Source organism: Oncorhynchus masou, chromosome 12 (assembly GCF_036934945.1).
Source record: "Oncorhynchus masou masou isolate Uvic2021 chromosome 12, UVic_Omas_1.1, whole genome shotgun sequence".
NCBI lineage: Eukaryota > Metazoa > Chordata > Actinopteri > Salmoniformes > Salmonidae > Oncorhynchus > Oncorhynchus masou.
In genome coordinates, this window is record NC_088223.1 from 87,014,969 (window position 1) to 87,030,891 (window position 15,923).

At 45.2% G+C, this 15,923-nt stretch overlaps 1 protein-coding gene across 2 annotated transcripts in view; it reads right to left on the reverse strand.

The window, feature by feature from the left end:
- LOC135550989 (cytoplasmic polyadenylation element-binding protein 4-like) overlaps positions 1-15,923 on the reverse strand; it is a 36,755-nt gene that overhangs the window by 5,372 nt on the left and 15,460 nt on the right. Inside the window, exons 3-10 of one of the 2 annotated variants that reach the window (XM_064982330.1) lie at positions 8,670-8,760; positions 5,946-5,996; positions 4,270-4,293; positions 2,841-3,011; positions 1,909-1,998; positions 1,536-1,654; positions 757-871; positions 219-400 (exon numbers count right to left, since the gene is read on the reverse strand). In XM_064982330.1, the coding sequence (XP_064838402.1) occupies positions 219-400; positions 757-871; positions 1,536-1,654; positions 1,909-1,998; positions 2,841-3,011; positions 4,270-4,293; positions 5,946-5,996; positions 8,670-8,760 (843 nt within the window). The remainder of the gene's footprint in view (positions 1-218; positions 401-756; positions 872-1,535; positions 1,655-1,908; positions 1,999-2,840; positions 3,012-4,269; positions 4,294-5,945; positions 5,997-8,669; positions 8,761-15,923) is intronic. The other variant, XM_064982331.1, reaches the window with a different exon arrangement.

The following is a 15,923-nucleotide window of genomic DNA, read 5'->3' on the forward strand; positions in this document are numbered from 1 at the left end:
GTCTGCTCGACAGTAATTTCTTATCTGTCCTCGTATGACCCAGTCAAAATACCCCAAAATGTTTTACCTTCATCTATAAAACCATTACAATAAATAACAAATTGTCCTTTTAACAATGTACAAGACAGGAGATAGGAGCCTTTTATGTGTTTGGTACAACATTTCTGCGTATTTGTGTAATGCTGTATTAGCCTGAGAAAGAGAGGGCCTTCACTAACCCGTTTATCGATTTCTCCATGCTGCAGCTGGACAAAACGAGCGCTGATAGCAGCAATGTAGCTCTGCTGATTGGAGAAGGCAACCCGCCCTGCTCCCTTGGGGTACTTGAGCTCTGGGTCTGTGTCGATGCCTGCATAGCACACGCCTCCATACAGCCTGTCCATGATCATAGCCAGCTCCACTGTGGACGGAGGGAAACAGGTTGCAGGTGGCACAATGCCAGGGTGCAGCCTCGTACACTTCATGTAACACTCCCAGCTTGGTCATCATGTTCCAAATAGCTTCCATTTTCATTATGAGTTGCTACCAATTCCCTTCTCCTCCATTACATACTGTGCCTGCTGATGTGATGAAATGCAGCACTAATCTAACAGGTTTTAATACGCCGTAGAGGATACATGTCTGTGTCCCAAATGTCCTATGGGCCCTGGTCAAAAGTAGTGCCCAATATAGGGAATAGAATGCCATTTGGGATGCAGACTAGGACTAAAGTGCCAATGGAAACGGTGCTTTAGCTGACTAGGGTCAAAAGGTTACCTGCACGGAGAGGGCGTGGCACCCCACCCACAAAGATGGTCTTCCTGGGGTCCAGAGGCTGGGAGCCGTCCATCACAAAGTCACTGTCATTCAGGTTCCAGGGACGGATCTGGACCTGTCACACACAGAGAGACATGTTACACGTCACGTCTCCATGTCGGCCATGTCACGTCTCCATGTCGGCCATGTCACGTCTCCATGTCGGCCATGTCACGTCTCCATGTCGGCCATGTCACGTCTCCATGTCTGCCATGTCACGTCTCCATGTCTGCCATGTCACGTCTCCATGTCTGCCATGTCACGTCTCCATGTCTGCCATGTCACGTCTCCATGTCCGCCATGTCACGTCTCCATGTCTGCCATGTTATGTCTCGACGTTGGCCATGTTATGCCTGTAACGACGCAAAGCCAATTCTATAGGGAGGGCAGCTGCTTGCTTATTTACTTGGTCTGCCACTAATCGAATGGACTCACAATCAAACATGAAGCAGTACAATTCTAGGGTGTATTAATTACAGAAACACCTTACCGTTGAAGAACCAAACGGAATCCAATGTAACAAAACGGAGAGTGAACAACCCAATTTTGTCCAATAGAAACTCTCGTTTGCATTTCCCCTGTTGGAAGTAAACTGTTTGTTGCAAAACGTTTTGCAACAGACTAAATGTTTCGCAACATAATCGCCATAATGAATACACCCCTGCTGCATCTTGAGTTCTTTCATAATAAGAGTTAAAGAAGGGAGCAGATGGATGATGGTGATGGCACAATCCACTCACCGGCTTGTCTTTGATGGTGGGGCTAGACACACACAGGTAGAGCTTGCCGTCCTCTTCAATACAGGCTTCAATCAGGGCCTGCACAGAGCTCTCATCCTGGAACAGCAGGAAAGCATAACCTACAGGACAAAACAGACACCACTTAAACCGCCTGCACAGAACCATGTCACAGAGACCACTACTTAACTCTGATCTCTACCGTTTCATTCGCTGTCTGTTGCTGGAAATGACTGCCAATGTTATGACCGCTCTGCTCACAACTTTGTTCTTAACAAATCAAACTATTAAGACTTCAATAATAAACTGTGATAACCCATTTTGATGACAATGCTGCATGTGGCTGACAAAAGGGCAGACTTGTCACGTGACTCACCTTTCGGGGGAAAGTAAGATTTGCTCTCTGCCTTGTGAGGCCAGTCCACAAAGAGGTGTCCAAAGCGACGGAAACTTGCAGTTATTTCATCTAAAAGTGAAAAAGCAAACAAAAAACATTCAACAATTGCCTCACAGCAGTTGTACTGTGATAAGGTGTGTGTCATCAGATGACTGTTCTTAGTGGGCTCTACCAGAGGGAGTCCCTGGTAACATTAGTGGGCTCTACCAGAGGGAGTCCCTGGTAACTTTAGTGGGCTCTACCAGAGGGAGTCCCTGGTAACATTAGTGGGCTCTACCAGAGGGAGTCCCTGGTAACATTAGTGGGCTCTACCAGAGGGAGTCCCTGGTAACATTAGTGGGCTCTACCAGAGGGAGTCCCTGGTAACATTAGTGGGCTCTACCAGAGGGAGTCCCTGGTAACATTAGTGGGCTCTACCAGAGGGAGTCCCTGGTAACATTAAACCGGGAGATTAAAGTCCCTGGTAACATTAGTGGGCTCTACCAGAGGGAGTCCCTGGTAACATTAAACCGGGAGATTAAAGCAGAGCAGATGGTAGCCTCAGCTGTTCTCTAGTCTTCTGCCAGCAACACTGATCACACCTGAGAGATGTCCTACACTACTTATAACAGAGCATGTACTAGAACTATGCCTATTCGTGAGCCAAAGCCCTCAGGAAGCGGAAACTAAATAACACAAGACTTGCTATGGTAGAGCAGTGCTGCTTGGTGAAAGTCTACGGCCGAAATTGGTCACAGAGGGACTGGTCTTCAACATCAGTCATGTAAACGTGTGACTACTGGCCATGAAGATATCCACATTGTAGACCTCCACCTGATCAACCAGGTGTTCAGCCCAGTCAAAGCATCACCATAGAGTGGTCACAGCACCTCCGCCTGTGTGAACGTGGTCTGCAGTGTTGTAAAGGTTACCTTCATCAATATCTGGCGGGAGGCCACCGACAAAGACCTTGCGGGAGTAACGCTCAACACGCTCCCCATTCTGGTGGGGAAAACAGTGGGGCGAGCCAAGGCCAGGCAGGCTCTGTTCACCACGCTCGTCGTCAGGGAAACCATCCTCCATGGGGAACAGGGAAGAGTGACCTGAGGAGAGGAAGAGGGGACGAGAAGAGAGCGAGGAGGGGACGAGGAGAGCGAGGAGAGGGACGAGGAGAGCGAGGAGGGGGACGAGGAGAGCGAGGAGGGGGACGAGGAGAGAAGAGGAGAAAAGGGACGAGGAGGGATTCTGAGGGGGAGAGGGGAGAGTGAGGAGGGGACGAGGAGGCGAGAGGGGGGCGGGGACGAGGAGGGGGGGGAGAGCGAGGAGGGGACGAGGAGAGAGGGGAGGGGACGAGGAGAGGGGACGAGGAGAGAGGGGAGGGGACGAGGAGAGAGGGGAGGGGACGAGGAGAGAGGGGAGGGGACGAGGAGAGAGGAAGAGGGGACGAGGAGAGAGGAAGAGGGGACAATAAGAGAGAGAGAGAGAGGGAAGGAGGGACGAGGAGAGAGAGGGAAGAAGGGACGAGGAGAGAGAGAGGGAAGAAGAAGGGACGAGGAGAGAGAGGAGGTGGGAAGAGAGAGAGGTGGGAAAAAGGGACGAGGAGAGAGAGAGGTGGGAAGAAGAAGGGACGAGGAGAGAGAGAGGTGGGAAGAAGAAGGGACGAGGAGAGAGAGAGGTGGGAAGAAGAAGGGACGAGGAGAGAGAGAGGTGGGAAGAAGAAGGGACGAGGAGAGAGAGAGGTGGGAAGAAGAAGGGACGAGGAGAGAGGGACGAGGTGGGAAGAAGAAGGGACGAGGAGAGAGAGAGGTGGGAAGAAGAAGGGACGAGGAGAGAGAGAGGTGGGAAGAAGAAGGGACGAGGAGAGAGAGAGAGAGGAGACAAGTCAGTCAATGACAGATTGCATAAAGATGTAACACAATGGATACTTTTTAATTTATTACTTAGGTTTATCAACATGAATGCTATTACATGGTTAAGTATTGTATTGTCAAGCAATACTAGCTATATCAATGTGTCTATTTTACAGTAATTCACCTGACACATTGGCTGCCAGAGACAGTGCTACATTAAGGCCTTCTATAAGCAGCCCTGCTGTGCTGTTTGAGAGGGACTGAGCCAGGGATACCTCTCTCCCTCCTCCACCAGCCATCCCCATATCAGCTCACAACACCACAAACAAAAGCTCTTAGAGCTGAAAACCCCTCAAACAACATGCCAGATCAAACAAATAGACCAACAACAAACCACAACATCTACATGCAAACACATACTGTCCCCCTTCAGAAATACTGGACATGGACGCAAAAGACCGGGTCTTTCTATGCCAGTTTGAGGGGGAAAATAAAATAAAATTCTGTTTACCTCGTCTCCTCCCATAATTCCTTGCTGCATGTAAAATACCAAAATAACACCAACAGTGACCAGGGATGACAGATATGATCCATTCTTTCATTCACAACATATGCCCTCTCCTTCTCAGTCACATCCTCCATGTGATTGGGTCTATGTTGCCTCCTCAGTGCTCCAGGTTACGTGGCAGACAGATGAGCTTGTATTCAACATTCACCCATAATTTCACAGTTTATTATTGTGGGTTTTTCTTATACCTTGTTGTTGTGATTGTTATTGATTACTCCATTGGTGAGCTGTCAAGAAAGGCATTTCACTGTACTTGTGCATGTGACATTAACACTTGGTTTCCTGTGCAGTCACGTCTACACATGTCTCCGGGCATACTCATGAAGATCTCAGACACACGCTCCCTTCCTAGGCCAGATACAGAGAAGGTCTTTAGGAGGTCAGTGGAGGGTGGTTATACACACTCTCTGGTGTGTGTTCTACAGAGTAACGATCAGCTGGTGTGACTGCCTCTCTAAGACTGGTAGTACCCTCTGAACTGCATCCATGCAGAACCACCATCTGTCCTGTTGGACCAATATAACACTATGAGGCTCAGGGAGAGAGTCCATGGTGGATCACCATGTTGGACCAATATAACACTATGAGGCTCAGGGAGAGAGTCCATGGTGGATCACCATGTTGGACCAATATAACACTATGAGGTCCATGGTGGATCACCATGTTGGAGAGAGTCCATGGTGGATCACCATGTTGGACCAATATAACACTATGAGGCTCAAGGAGAGAGTCCATGGTGGATCACCATGTTGGACCAATATAACACTATGAGGCTCAAGGAGAGAGTCCATGGTGGATCACCATGTTGGACCAATATAACACTATGAGGCTCAAGGAGGAGAGTCCATGGTGGATCACCATGTTGGACCAATATAACACTATGAGGCTCAAGGAGGAGGTCCATGGTGGATCACCATGTTGGACCAATATAACACTGAGGCTCAAGGAGAGAGTCCATGGTGGATCACTGAGTTTTCAGTTGCATTTTGGCTTATCATATCAAACTGCAGTTGAGGAAGCTGTAGCTAAAGAGATTAGATTCAGTCTACCTTTGTAGCTACAACTAGCCTACGGTATTCGTGTCTGCATAGAGGAAAAAAGTGAATCACGCACTGATTCAATATAAAGAACTATAGCAGGAAATGTCACAGAATGTTGAAGGAAATACGCAACACAACATATTGAGAAATGGTTCAACTAACATCTCTAGGCAATAGGTTTTATTCTAAAAAAATAAAAATAATTTAAGAACAAATACTAGGAGCTTAGTTCCTTCACTGCACAGGCAAAAGAGATCTGACAAGTGAATGCAAATGGGATAGATACACTGCCTTCGGTGAGGGATTACACAACGTTAAAACGCGTTTAGCTATGCAATTTAAAATGAAATTACTAAATCCTTATTTAATAAATCCACATAAACCATTAAAGAACTAATGGAATAAGAATAGTGGAACACAGAGAAGGAAATCCACACTGGTGCCTCAAGAGCATGTTAAGTACAAACATGGTGCTGCTAATCTTGTCGACTATGTTACCAAATGGTTTGATTCACCTTCCATCCATTAGCATGGGTTGAGCATGCAGAGCACTAGTGTTAGCAAACCCTTTCTACGTACCATTGATGGGCAGAGGACTTTCTCCCCCTGGATGGGTGAATCCGAGACGACCTAGAGAGAGGAGTGTACATGGTTAAGAGATTGTCACAACCAAACAAGCCCTGGTTACATTAGCCCACATCATCTATCTCTCAGCCGCCTGCTCGCGGGCACATTCCCTGTTCCCACCGACCTCCTGACAAATGTACTTGAGAGTTGAACTGTGCCATGCTGGGGTGCCTTGGTGGAGGGGATGAGAGGAAAACTAATAGTAAACCCATTGTGACTGGAGTGGACTAGTGTAGGGTTTCCCAGACCTTTCATCGGGCCGCCCACCAGACGTTTCACATTTTTATTTTAAAAAAGAAACTGGCACTCCTGATTCAATTAGTCAACTAATCATCAAGCCTTTGACTAATTGAATCAGGTGTGCCAGTTTAGGGTTGAAACAAAAATGTGGAACATTTGGGGGGGCCCCCCCCCCGAGGAGATGGTTCAGTGATTGGTATGTTCCGTCACACAAATTCTCCAAGCCCCTCCCCCGCCTATTAAACCAGAGAGAGAGAGGAGAAAGAGGAGGAGAGAGAGTGAGAGAGGAGAGTGAGAGAGGAGAAGAGAGGAGAGTGAGAGTGAGTGAGTGGTGAGTGGTGAGTGGTGGTGAGTGGTGGTGAGTGGTGAGTGAGTGAGTGAGTGGTGAGTGAGTGAGTGAGAGAGAGAGAGAGAGAGAGAGAGAGAGAGAGTGAGAGAGAGAGTGAGAGAGAGAGAGAGAGGAGAGCAGGGTGGTGGACCGGCTCAGTAGTCAGTGGTGACACAGAGTGCTCTTTTCAGTCAACAGAGGACACTGCTGGAATCGATTCAAAGCCACTTCTACAGTCAATTTCCCCCTCCTTCCTTTTCATCTGTTCTGCAGAGCAGCAGGGTTCATGTTTGAGGGTCAGGTCATTATTTTCAATTAGGGGTAGGGGTGCTGCTTGGTACCCTTAGAGCTCACCCCAGTAGGGACAGCACAAAGTGGGAGCAGTAAACCCTTCATCTGTGTGGATCTTTGTAATGTAGAAACACGTTACCCTGGAGACAGTGGCGAGATGGAATGATGCCTCATAATGATGTTTTCCTCTGCATCTCTAACCCTCTGTAGATGGCACGAGGCACTGGGAGCGTCAAGGCACTAAATCAGCTCAAACTAGACTGAGAACAACAACTCATCACTTCAGGCTCTTCGCCTCTCAGATGTTGGCTAAAGTTGTGTTTCACTGTGGTTTAACAGCTGAATACAGAGGTGTAAAACGAATAAATGCATACGCAAGCTATGGGGGCATTTAAATAGAAACGCCACCCAGGCTACTCCCTCTAATTAATCCTTCCCCAGACAAACACCAGTTGAAGTAGTAGTACAATAGGTCATCCTGACTGACAACAGGAACTTTCTGGTTTGGGGCGTTTGCATCACAAACCAGATGGACAACAGATAGAGACTGCTGCGAGCGTTGTATTTACATTCCCCATAATACCATCCAATCAACAAACCCTTCACAATCTGCAGCTATGAAAACTCTAAAAAGGGACAAGTAACACCTCCCACGCCACCACCATAAAGTAGATTTAGCTCCATCTTTGACATTTTTGAAAACGTTTGAAATACTTATGAACATTAAGTCCAAATAAAACCAGTATGTAGACCCAGGGTACATCTCCTAACTTTGTTTGAGTTATTGATAAATCTGATTTTCCATGTCCATTTAAAACCTTTGCAAATCCACTAAACAATGGCCTACCAACTTGAAACTTTAAGGTCAAAGACATTACCATGACGAACCATGTTAAGTTTGGCATTGATATCGTAAAAAAATTAGGAAACGCTTAACAATTCACTTTTTTGACTGTGTACCACTAATGCTTAAAAAAATAATAAAAAATCTTCATGGACTAAATCTAAGAGTCACTGCAAATTTGGTCTTTGGACTAAGTGAATGCATATTAGCACATACACTAATAGGCTAAAATAGGCCAAAAATACTTCAGAATCTTCTCATGAACCATAAATCAGATTTTTCCAAATCTGGAGTAATACTCAATGAATTAGCCTCTAATGAATTTGACAACGATTAGTTGCTGCATTCAAAGGCGGCCACGCTACCAACCTATAGCACTATATTTTACATTTGTCATTTAGCAGACGCTCTTATCCAGAGTGATTTACAAGAGCAATTAGAGTTAAGTGCCTTGTTCAAGGGCACGTCAACAGATTATTCACCTAGTCGTCTCGGGGATTCAAACCAGCAACCTTTTGGTCAATGACCCAACGCTCTTATCCGCTAGGCTACCCAAGACCCACTAGACAAAACTCCACTTCTGTCATCCTTGTGGTATTGAGAGATAAACATGGTAATGATTTCACTGATACATGATATAATGCTTGCTTTGTTATCCAACTGAGCTTGTGTCCTTTCTGTCATCCTGTGAACCCCGTTCATTGCTGCTTGCAGCAATATTTCCATTTGCACTCTCTGTAGAATAGCCTAGCCTACATAAGCCTCCACTCTTCACTTTCTAGTCCACTCTAGTGCCACTGAAAGGAAAGCTCAAATCAGCAGTCGTCGGACATGGCTGTGGGGCAGCAGACAGACGGCCATCCTAGATGACCTTGCAGCATATTTGAAGGACAAAAGGTTTTTAGATATGGCCGCTAGCATCAATATTGTGACCAGACATGCAATCCTGGTGGTTTTGTGATTGTTATCTTACCTTTCAGGGTATCTTGCTCGGCCCTCATGATGTCAATGAGAGAGTTCTCCAGGGAATGCATGTTGAAGCCATCAAAGGATCTGGTGCGCTCCTGTGTAAAAGAGAGATGAGAGGGCTGCTTTCAAAGTATGGAGCTGCCACGACTTAAATGTTACACTTATTTATTTTATTTTTTGGGGGGGAGAATCATCTTTACTATTATAGAGTGCCTCATGGTGGCAGTGGGGTTATGGTATGGGCAGGCATATGCTTCGGGCAACGAACACAATTGCATTTTATCGAGATACCATGACGAGATCCTGAGGTCCATTTATGTGTTAAGGTATCTATGACTTACAGATGCATGTCTGCATTCCCAGTCATGTGAAATCCATAGATTAGGGCCTAATATTTTTAAATCTATGAAATTGTTGCATGTTGAATTTATATTTTGGTTCAGTATACTTTGTACTGTATTTATAGAAGGATGTAGTTGCTTTTGTGGTCATGTAAACCACAAACAAAATGCGGCTAAATAATTGTAACTTTAATATTAGGTAAGAAATCATCATTTAGAGTATATGTTAATCCTTTGGGGCGTAATTTGAGTGAAAAAAAGGGATGCATCTAAAAAAAAAATACAGTCGGAAAATATTCGGACCGCTTGACTTTTTCCACATTGTTACGTTACAGCCTTCTTCCAAAATGGATTTAAAAATATATATATATTCTCAATCAATCTACACACGACACCCCATAATGACAAGATTATCTTGTCTGACTCCTTGGCCTGAATTCCAAGCGTCACCTCTGGAGGAAACCTGGCACCATCCCTAAGGTGAAGCATGGTGGCGGCAGCATCATGCTGTGGGGATATTTTCAGCGGCAGGGACTGGGAGTTAGGATCGAGGGAAAGATGAACGGAGAAAAGTACAGAGAGATCCTTGAGTGCTCAGGACCTCAGACTGGGGGCGAAGGTTCCCCTGCCAACAGAACAACGACCCTACGCACACAGCCAAGACAGGGCAGGAGCGGCTCTGAATGTCCTTGAGTCGCCCAGCCAGAACCCGAACCCGATCGAGTATCTCTTGAGAGACCTGAAAATAGCTGTGCAGCAACGCTCCCCATCCAACCTGACAGAGCTTGAGAGGATCTGCAGAGAAGAATGGGAAAAACTCCCCAAATGGGGTATTGTGAGTAAATTGATGATGGAAAAAAAACATGTTTTATCCATTTTAGAATAAGGCTGTATTGTAACAAAATGTGGAAACGGTCAAGGGGTCTGAACACTTTCCAAATGCACCGTATATCAGTCATTTGTCCCCATTAAAAACATTTTTTTGTATTAATAAAAAAAATACAAATTGGTATCGGACCCAAAAATCCTGCATCTGCAGAATGACAGTACTTCAAACTAACAGTCTATATGATAGAATGCACAAAGACTATCAACTTCCAGGCTTAAATGGTTTGTATCACAAACCATGTTTGAGAAAATCATGATGCAAGTGGCCATTTTAGACCTACACATGCCTCCTGTAAGACCTTATGATCTGTGAACCGTACATGATACAGACATCATCTTGGTGTCATACTTCATATGTTACTATAAGGTGTATGTCTAGATTCTGAAATACGTATATAGTTTTAACAGAAAAAAGGCAGTTTAAAATGTTAAGAAAATGTTTCCATGTTACATACCTAGTTGAAACCCTCCACAGAATGGCATACCAGAGGCCAGCCAACACACAATACAAGTCCTACTTGGTAATAATGAGAGGCTTGTTGCACAAGACCTGGAAATAATTCACCATTGACAGCATCTTTCAGACCAGGCAAGATCTGGCTGCCTGTCAAAGAACTAATGAAGCACTTCAACTAGGCCAGAATCCAAGTTTGACAAATCCAAAAACATACAAGTCTCATGTGGTTGCATCATACATCCTATCAAATCAAAGTTTATTTGTCACCTGCGCCGAATACAACAGGTGTAGACCTTACAGTGAGATGCTTACAGGCTCTAACCAATAGTGCGAAAAAAAGGTGTGTGTGTGTGTGTGTGTGTGTGTGTGTAGGTAAGTAAAGAAATAAAACAGTAAAAAGACAATAGAAAATAAAAGAGTTTATAGGCTATAATAAAAGAGGGGTTGGCAGGTGGTGGGACACAATGCAGATAGCCCAGTTAGCCAATTAGCAGGAGCACTGGTTGGTCGGGCCAATTGAGGTGGTATGTACATGAACGTATAGTTAAAGTGACTATGCGTATAAGATAAACAGAGTAGCAGCAGCGTAAAAGAGGGGTTGGGGCAGGAGGGAGGCACACAACGCAAATAGTCCGGGTAACCATTTGGTCACCTGTTCAGGAGTCTTATGGCTTGGGTGTAAAAACTGTTGAGAAGCCTTTTTGTCCTAGGCTTGGCGCTCCAGTACTGCTTGCCGTGTAGTAGTAGAGAGAACAGGTTATGAACAGGGTGGGTGGGGACTTTGAAAATGTTTAGGGCCTTCCTCTAACACCGCCTGGTGTAGAGGTCCTGGATGGCAGGCAGCTTTGCCCCAGTGATGTACTGGGCCATACGCACTACCCTCTGTAGTGCCTTGCGGTCAGAGGCCGAGCAATTGCCGTACCAGGGCAGTTATGTAACCGGTCAGGATGCTCTCAATGTTGCAGGTGTAGAACCTTTTGAGGATCTCAGGACCAATGCCAAATCTTTTTAGTTTCCTGAGGGGGAATAGGCTGTGTCGTGCCCTCTTCACGACTGTCTTGGTGTGTTTGGATCATTCTAGTTTGTTGTTGATGTGGACACCCAAGGAACTTGAAGCTCTCAACCTGCTCCACTACAGCCCCATCGATGAGAATGGGGGGTGTGCTCGGTGCTCCTTTTCCTGTGGTCTCCTTGGCCTTGGTTATGTTGAGGGATAGGTTGTTATTCTGGCACCACCCGGTCTGGTCTCTGACCTCCTCCCTATAGGTTGTCTCGTCGTTGTCAGTGATCACTGTTGTGTCGTCTGCAAACTTAATGACAGTGTTGGAGTTGTGCCTGGCCATGCAGTTGTGGATGAACAGGGAGTACAGGAGGGGACTGAGCACAGATCCCTGGGGAGCTCCAGTGGAGGATTTTTTTTAATTTTACCTTTATTTAACTAGGCAAGTCAGTTAAGGATTAAGAACAAATTCTTATTTTCAATGACGCCCTAGGAACAGTGGGTTAACTTCCTTGTTCAGGGGCAGAACGACAGATTTGTATTTTGTCAACTCGAGGATTGGAACTTGCAACCTTTCGGTTACTAGTCCAATGCTCTAACCACTAGGCTACACTGCTGCCCCAGTGTGACAGATGTGTTGCTACCTACCTTCATCACCTGAGGGCGGCCTGTCAGGAAGTCCAGGATCCAGTTGCAGAGGGAGGTGTTTAGTCCCAGGTTCCTTAGCTTAGTGATGAGCTTTGAGGGTACTATGTTGTTGAATGCTGAGCTGTAGTCAATGAATAGCATTCTCACATAGGTGTTCCTTTTGTCCAGGTGGGAAAGGGCAGTGTGGAGTGCAAGAGATTGCATCATCTGTAGATCTGTTTGGGCGGTGCAAATTGGAGTGGGTCTAGGGTTTCTGGGATAATGGTGTTGATGTGAGCCATTACCAGCCTTTCAAAGCACTTCATGGCTACAGACGTAAGTGCTATGGGCCTGTAGTCGTTTAGGCAGGTTGCCTTTGTGTTCTTGGGCACAGGTACTATGGTGGTCTGCTTGAAACATGTTGGTATTACAGACTCAATCAGGGACATGTTAAAAATGTCAGTGAAGACACATGCCAGTTGGTCAGCACATGCCCGGAGCACACGTCCTGGTAATCGGTCTGGCTCCACAGCCTTATGAAGGTTGACCTGTTTTAAGGGCTTACTCACGTCGGCTACGGAGAGCGTGATCACACAGTCGTCCAGAACAGCTGAAGCTCTCATGCATACCTCAGTTGCTTGCCTCGAAGTGAGCATAGAAGTGATTTAGCTCGCCTGGTAGGCTCGTGTCACTGGGCAGCTCGAGGCTGTGCTTCCCTTTGTAGTCTGTAATAGTTTGCCAGCCTTGCCACATCCAACAAGCGTCGGAGCCGGTGTAGTATGATTCAACTTAGCCCTGTATTGATGCTTTGCCTGTTTGATGGTTTGTCGCAGGGCATAGCGGGATTTCTTTACACTTCCGATGTCCTCGATGCACTTATTGATAAAGCCAGTGACTGATGTGGTGTATTCCTCAATGTCATCGGAAGAATCCCGGAACATGTTCCAGTCTGTGATAGCAAAGCAGTCCTGTAGTTTAGCATCTGCTTCATCTGACCATTGTTTTATAGACCGTGTCACTGGTGCTTCCTGATTTTATTTTTGCTTGCAGGAATCAGGAGGATAGAGTTGTGGTCGGATTTACCAAATGGAGGGCGAGGGAGAGCTTTGTACGCGTCGCTGTGTGTGGAGTACAGGTGATCTAGAAATGTTTTCCTTCTGGTTGCACATTTAACATGTTGATAGAAATTTGGTAGAACTGATTTAAGTTTCCCTGCATTAAAGTCTCCGGCCACAAGGAGCACCGCCTCTGGGTGAGCGGTTTCCTGTTTGCTTATTTCCTTATACAGCTGACTGAGTGCGGTCTTTGTGCCCGTCTCTGTTTGTGGTGGTAAATAAACAGCCATGAAAAGCATAGCTGAGAACTCTAGGCAAGTAGTGTGGCCTGCAATTTATCACAATATACTCAACTTCAGGCGAGCAAAATCTAGAGACTTCCTTAGATTTCATGCACCAGCTGTTGTTTACAAATATGCAGACCGCCCCCCCTCGTCTTACCGGAGTGTGCTGTTCTATCCTGACGGTGCAGCGTGTATCCCGCTAGCTGAATATCCATGTCATCATTCAGCCACGATTCCGTGAAACATAGGATATTAGTTTTTGATGTCCCGTTGGTAGGATATTCGTGATCGTACCTCGTCTAGTTTATTGTCCAATGATTGCTTGTTGGCAAATAATATTGATGGTAATGGCAGCTTTCCTACTCGCCTTCTGCGGGTCCGGACGAGGCATCCGGGTCTTCGTCCTCTGCGTCGCTTCCTTTTGCAAATAATTGGGATGTCTGACCTGTGGGGTGTTTGGAGAATATCGTGTGAGTCCTGCTTGTTGTTGGGGAAAAAAACGATATACCAGTATTGATGCACAGACCGGTTTGGGGTTTTACTATACCTTATATAATGATATTTGAATGTTTGTTTTGTTAAATGTGATAAGCTGTGTGTAACGTACATTTGTATAGTTTACTCCGCTGCTTGAGTCATCTCTCTCCAGATCTAGCCCCGGCCTCTGTTTACTCACAGAGTGCATGTTGTTGTTGCTCAACCACAAGACACTTGCGTTCAGTCTGCATGGTCAATGCAGCACATGCAACAACATTGATGACTACCATGCTGTTTTAACTTTGCTTCTTAATATAATCCACAAGTGTTCTATAACTACACTATTAGCTTGTGTTTCTTACATTTGCAAACAGGTCATTTGTATTTTCTTAGCAAGTTGTGGCTAAGTCATGTTAGCCAATAATGCTAATTGCTAGTTAGCTGGCTACCGAGCTAGCTAATAAATGTACAGAGTGATAGAAAACGCAACTAACTACAGCCTGATACCAGTGATGGTATAGCCCTAAATCAGCATGCTGCTTGTGAAACAGTATCTTCTAAATCAAAGAGGAATAGGCAAAGAATATGTTAGCTACATATTTAATGTAGCCAAAGATTATAAGGTCCCATAGGAAACACTCACCAACACTTTGGTTCCTGCCCTGCCGCAATAACTTCTCCCTGGTATGCTAATTCATTGTCATAACAAAACACTGTATTCAAAGTGCCCACTATTATCATCTAACTATAGAATCTGAATAAATCCCAAGTCAAATCGTAATTGCAACATTGTGTTAAAAATAAGGCCTTGATTTTTTTGCCCATATCGTGCAGTTCTACGTGGCAGTGAGGAAAGGATCACAAATGAGATTGATGAAAATGCAGACAATTATTTTTGGTTGAAGTTTAATTAACCAGTATAAAACAATCAGAATGGAGAGAGACCCATTGACCCACTTAGAATGTATGTAGGGTCACACACTACTCAAAGCATTTAACTTGTACTATTCAAAAACATAACAGTCAACGATTTGAAAAATACTGTGATACGATATTGTGGCCATGTCGACCAGCCTTAATGCTAAGCAGTGGGAATGGAAACAAGCGTTAAAATGGTGGCCATGGAGCAGTAAACTAACGGAATTAACAACCATGACCTTAGGAGTGACAACCACACAAATCACCAGTAGGCTGGGGATGCAGTAGCCTAGAATGTATTTTCTATAATCCACTGAGAGGTGAACTACTTGAAGTCAAATAGGAGATTAACACAAAAACACTCTTAATTAATTACAAAATAAATACTCAACAAAAAAAACTGTGTGCACAGAACCCTATCCCTATCCTAAGAGGCGAAACAGAAAGGGTCCTCGTGAAGTACTAGGTAATGAGATGCCGTTCGGCATCATGATGACGCACAAGTATGGCTGCTGTTGCAGTAGTTATGCATCTGAATGGATTGGCAACCATAGCGATTAAAGGGATGCTGCGAGATTATGACAATTGTGCTGCTGTTCTACTTAGCCAGAGTCAGATCCTAGCGTATGCTACTGTACCTGTAGACTTCCAGTTATTGCGCTAACGCTAGTTAGCATTGGCTCACGAAACTACCTCTATCTTCCTTCAAACTGCACATAGAGACATAAAAATGGTACCATGAGTTAATTTGACTCTGGGTAAGTAGAACAGCACAATTGCCATCATCTTGCAATATCCCTTTAATCGCTGCGGTTGCCAATCCATTCAGATGCATAGCAACAGCAGCCATACTTGTGCGTCGTCATGGTGGCAGATGGGTTCTACAAGACAAGGCTACGTACGTAGGCACACAGACACATAGCCCTTAAGAGTACGGCATTGGCCAGTTGAGCCTGCCTGTCCCTCAGTTCAACTCTTTCCTTCTCACATGACAAGTTTGGTTCACCTCCAAAGTACACACACAAAGGTGGGTGGGTCCAAAAAGACTTTTCCTTACCAAGCTCAACAATAATATTTAAAAGGATTTTTTTTTTAAAGTGAAGCTTAAGCTAAATAATAGGCGAGTGGCACATAGGAATGTCATGAAATAATTCCCTAACTATGAGGAAAAATAGTTTTCACCTGATAAAGAGACAAAAGAATAGCGAGAA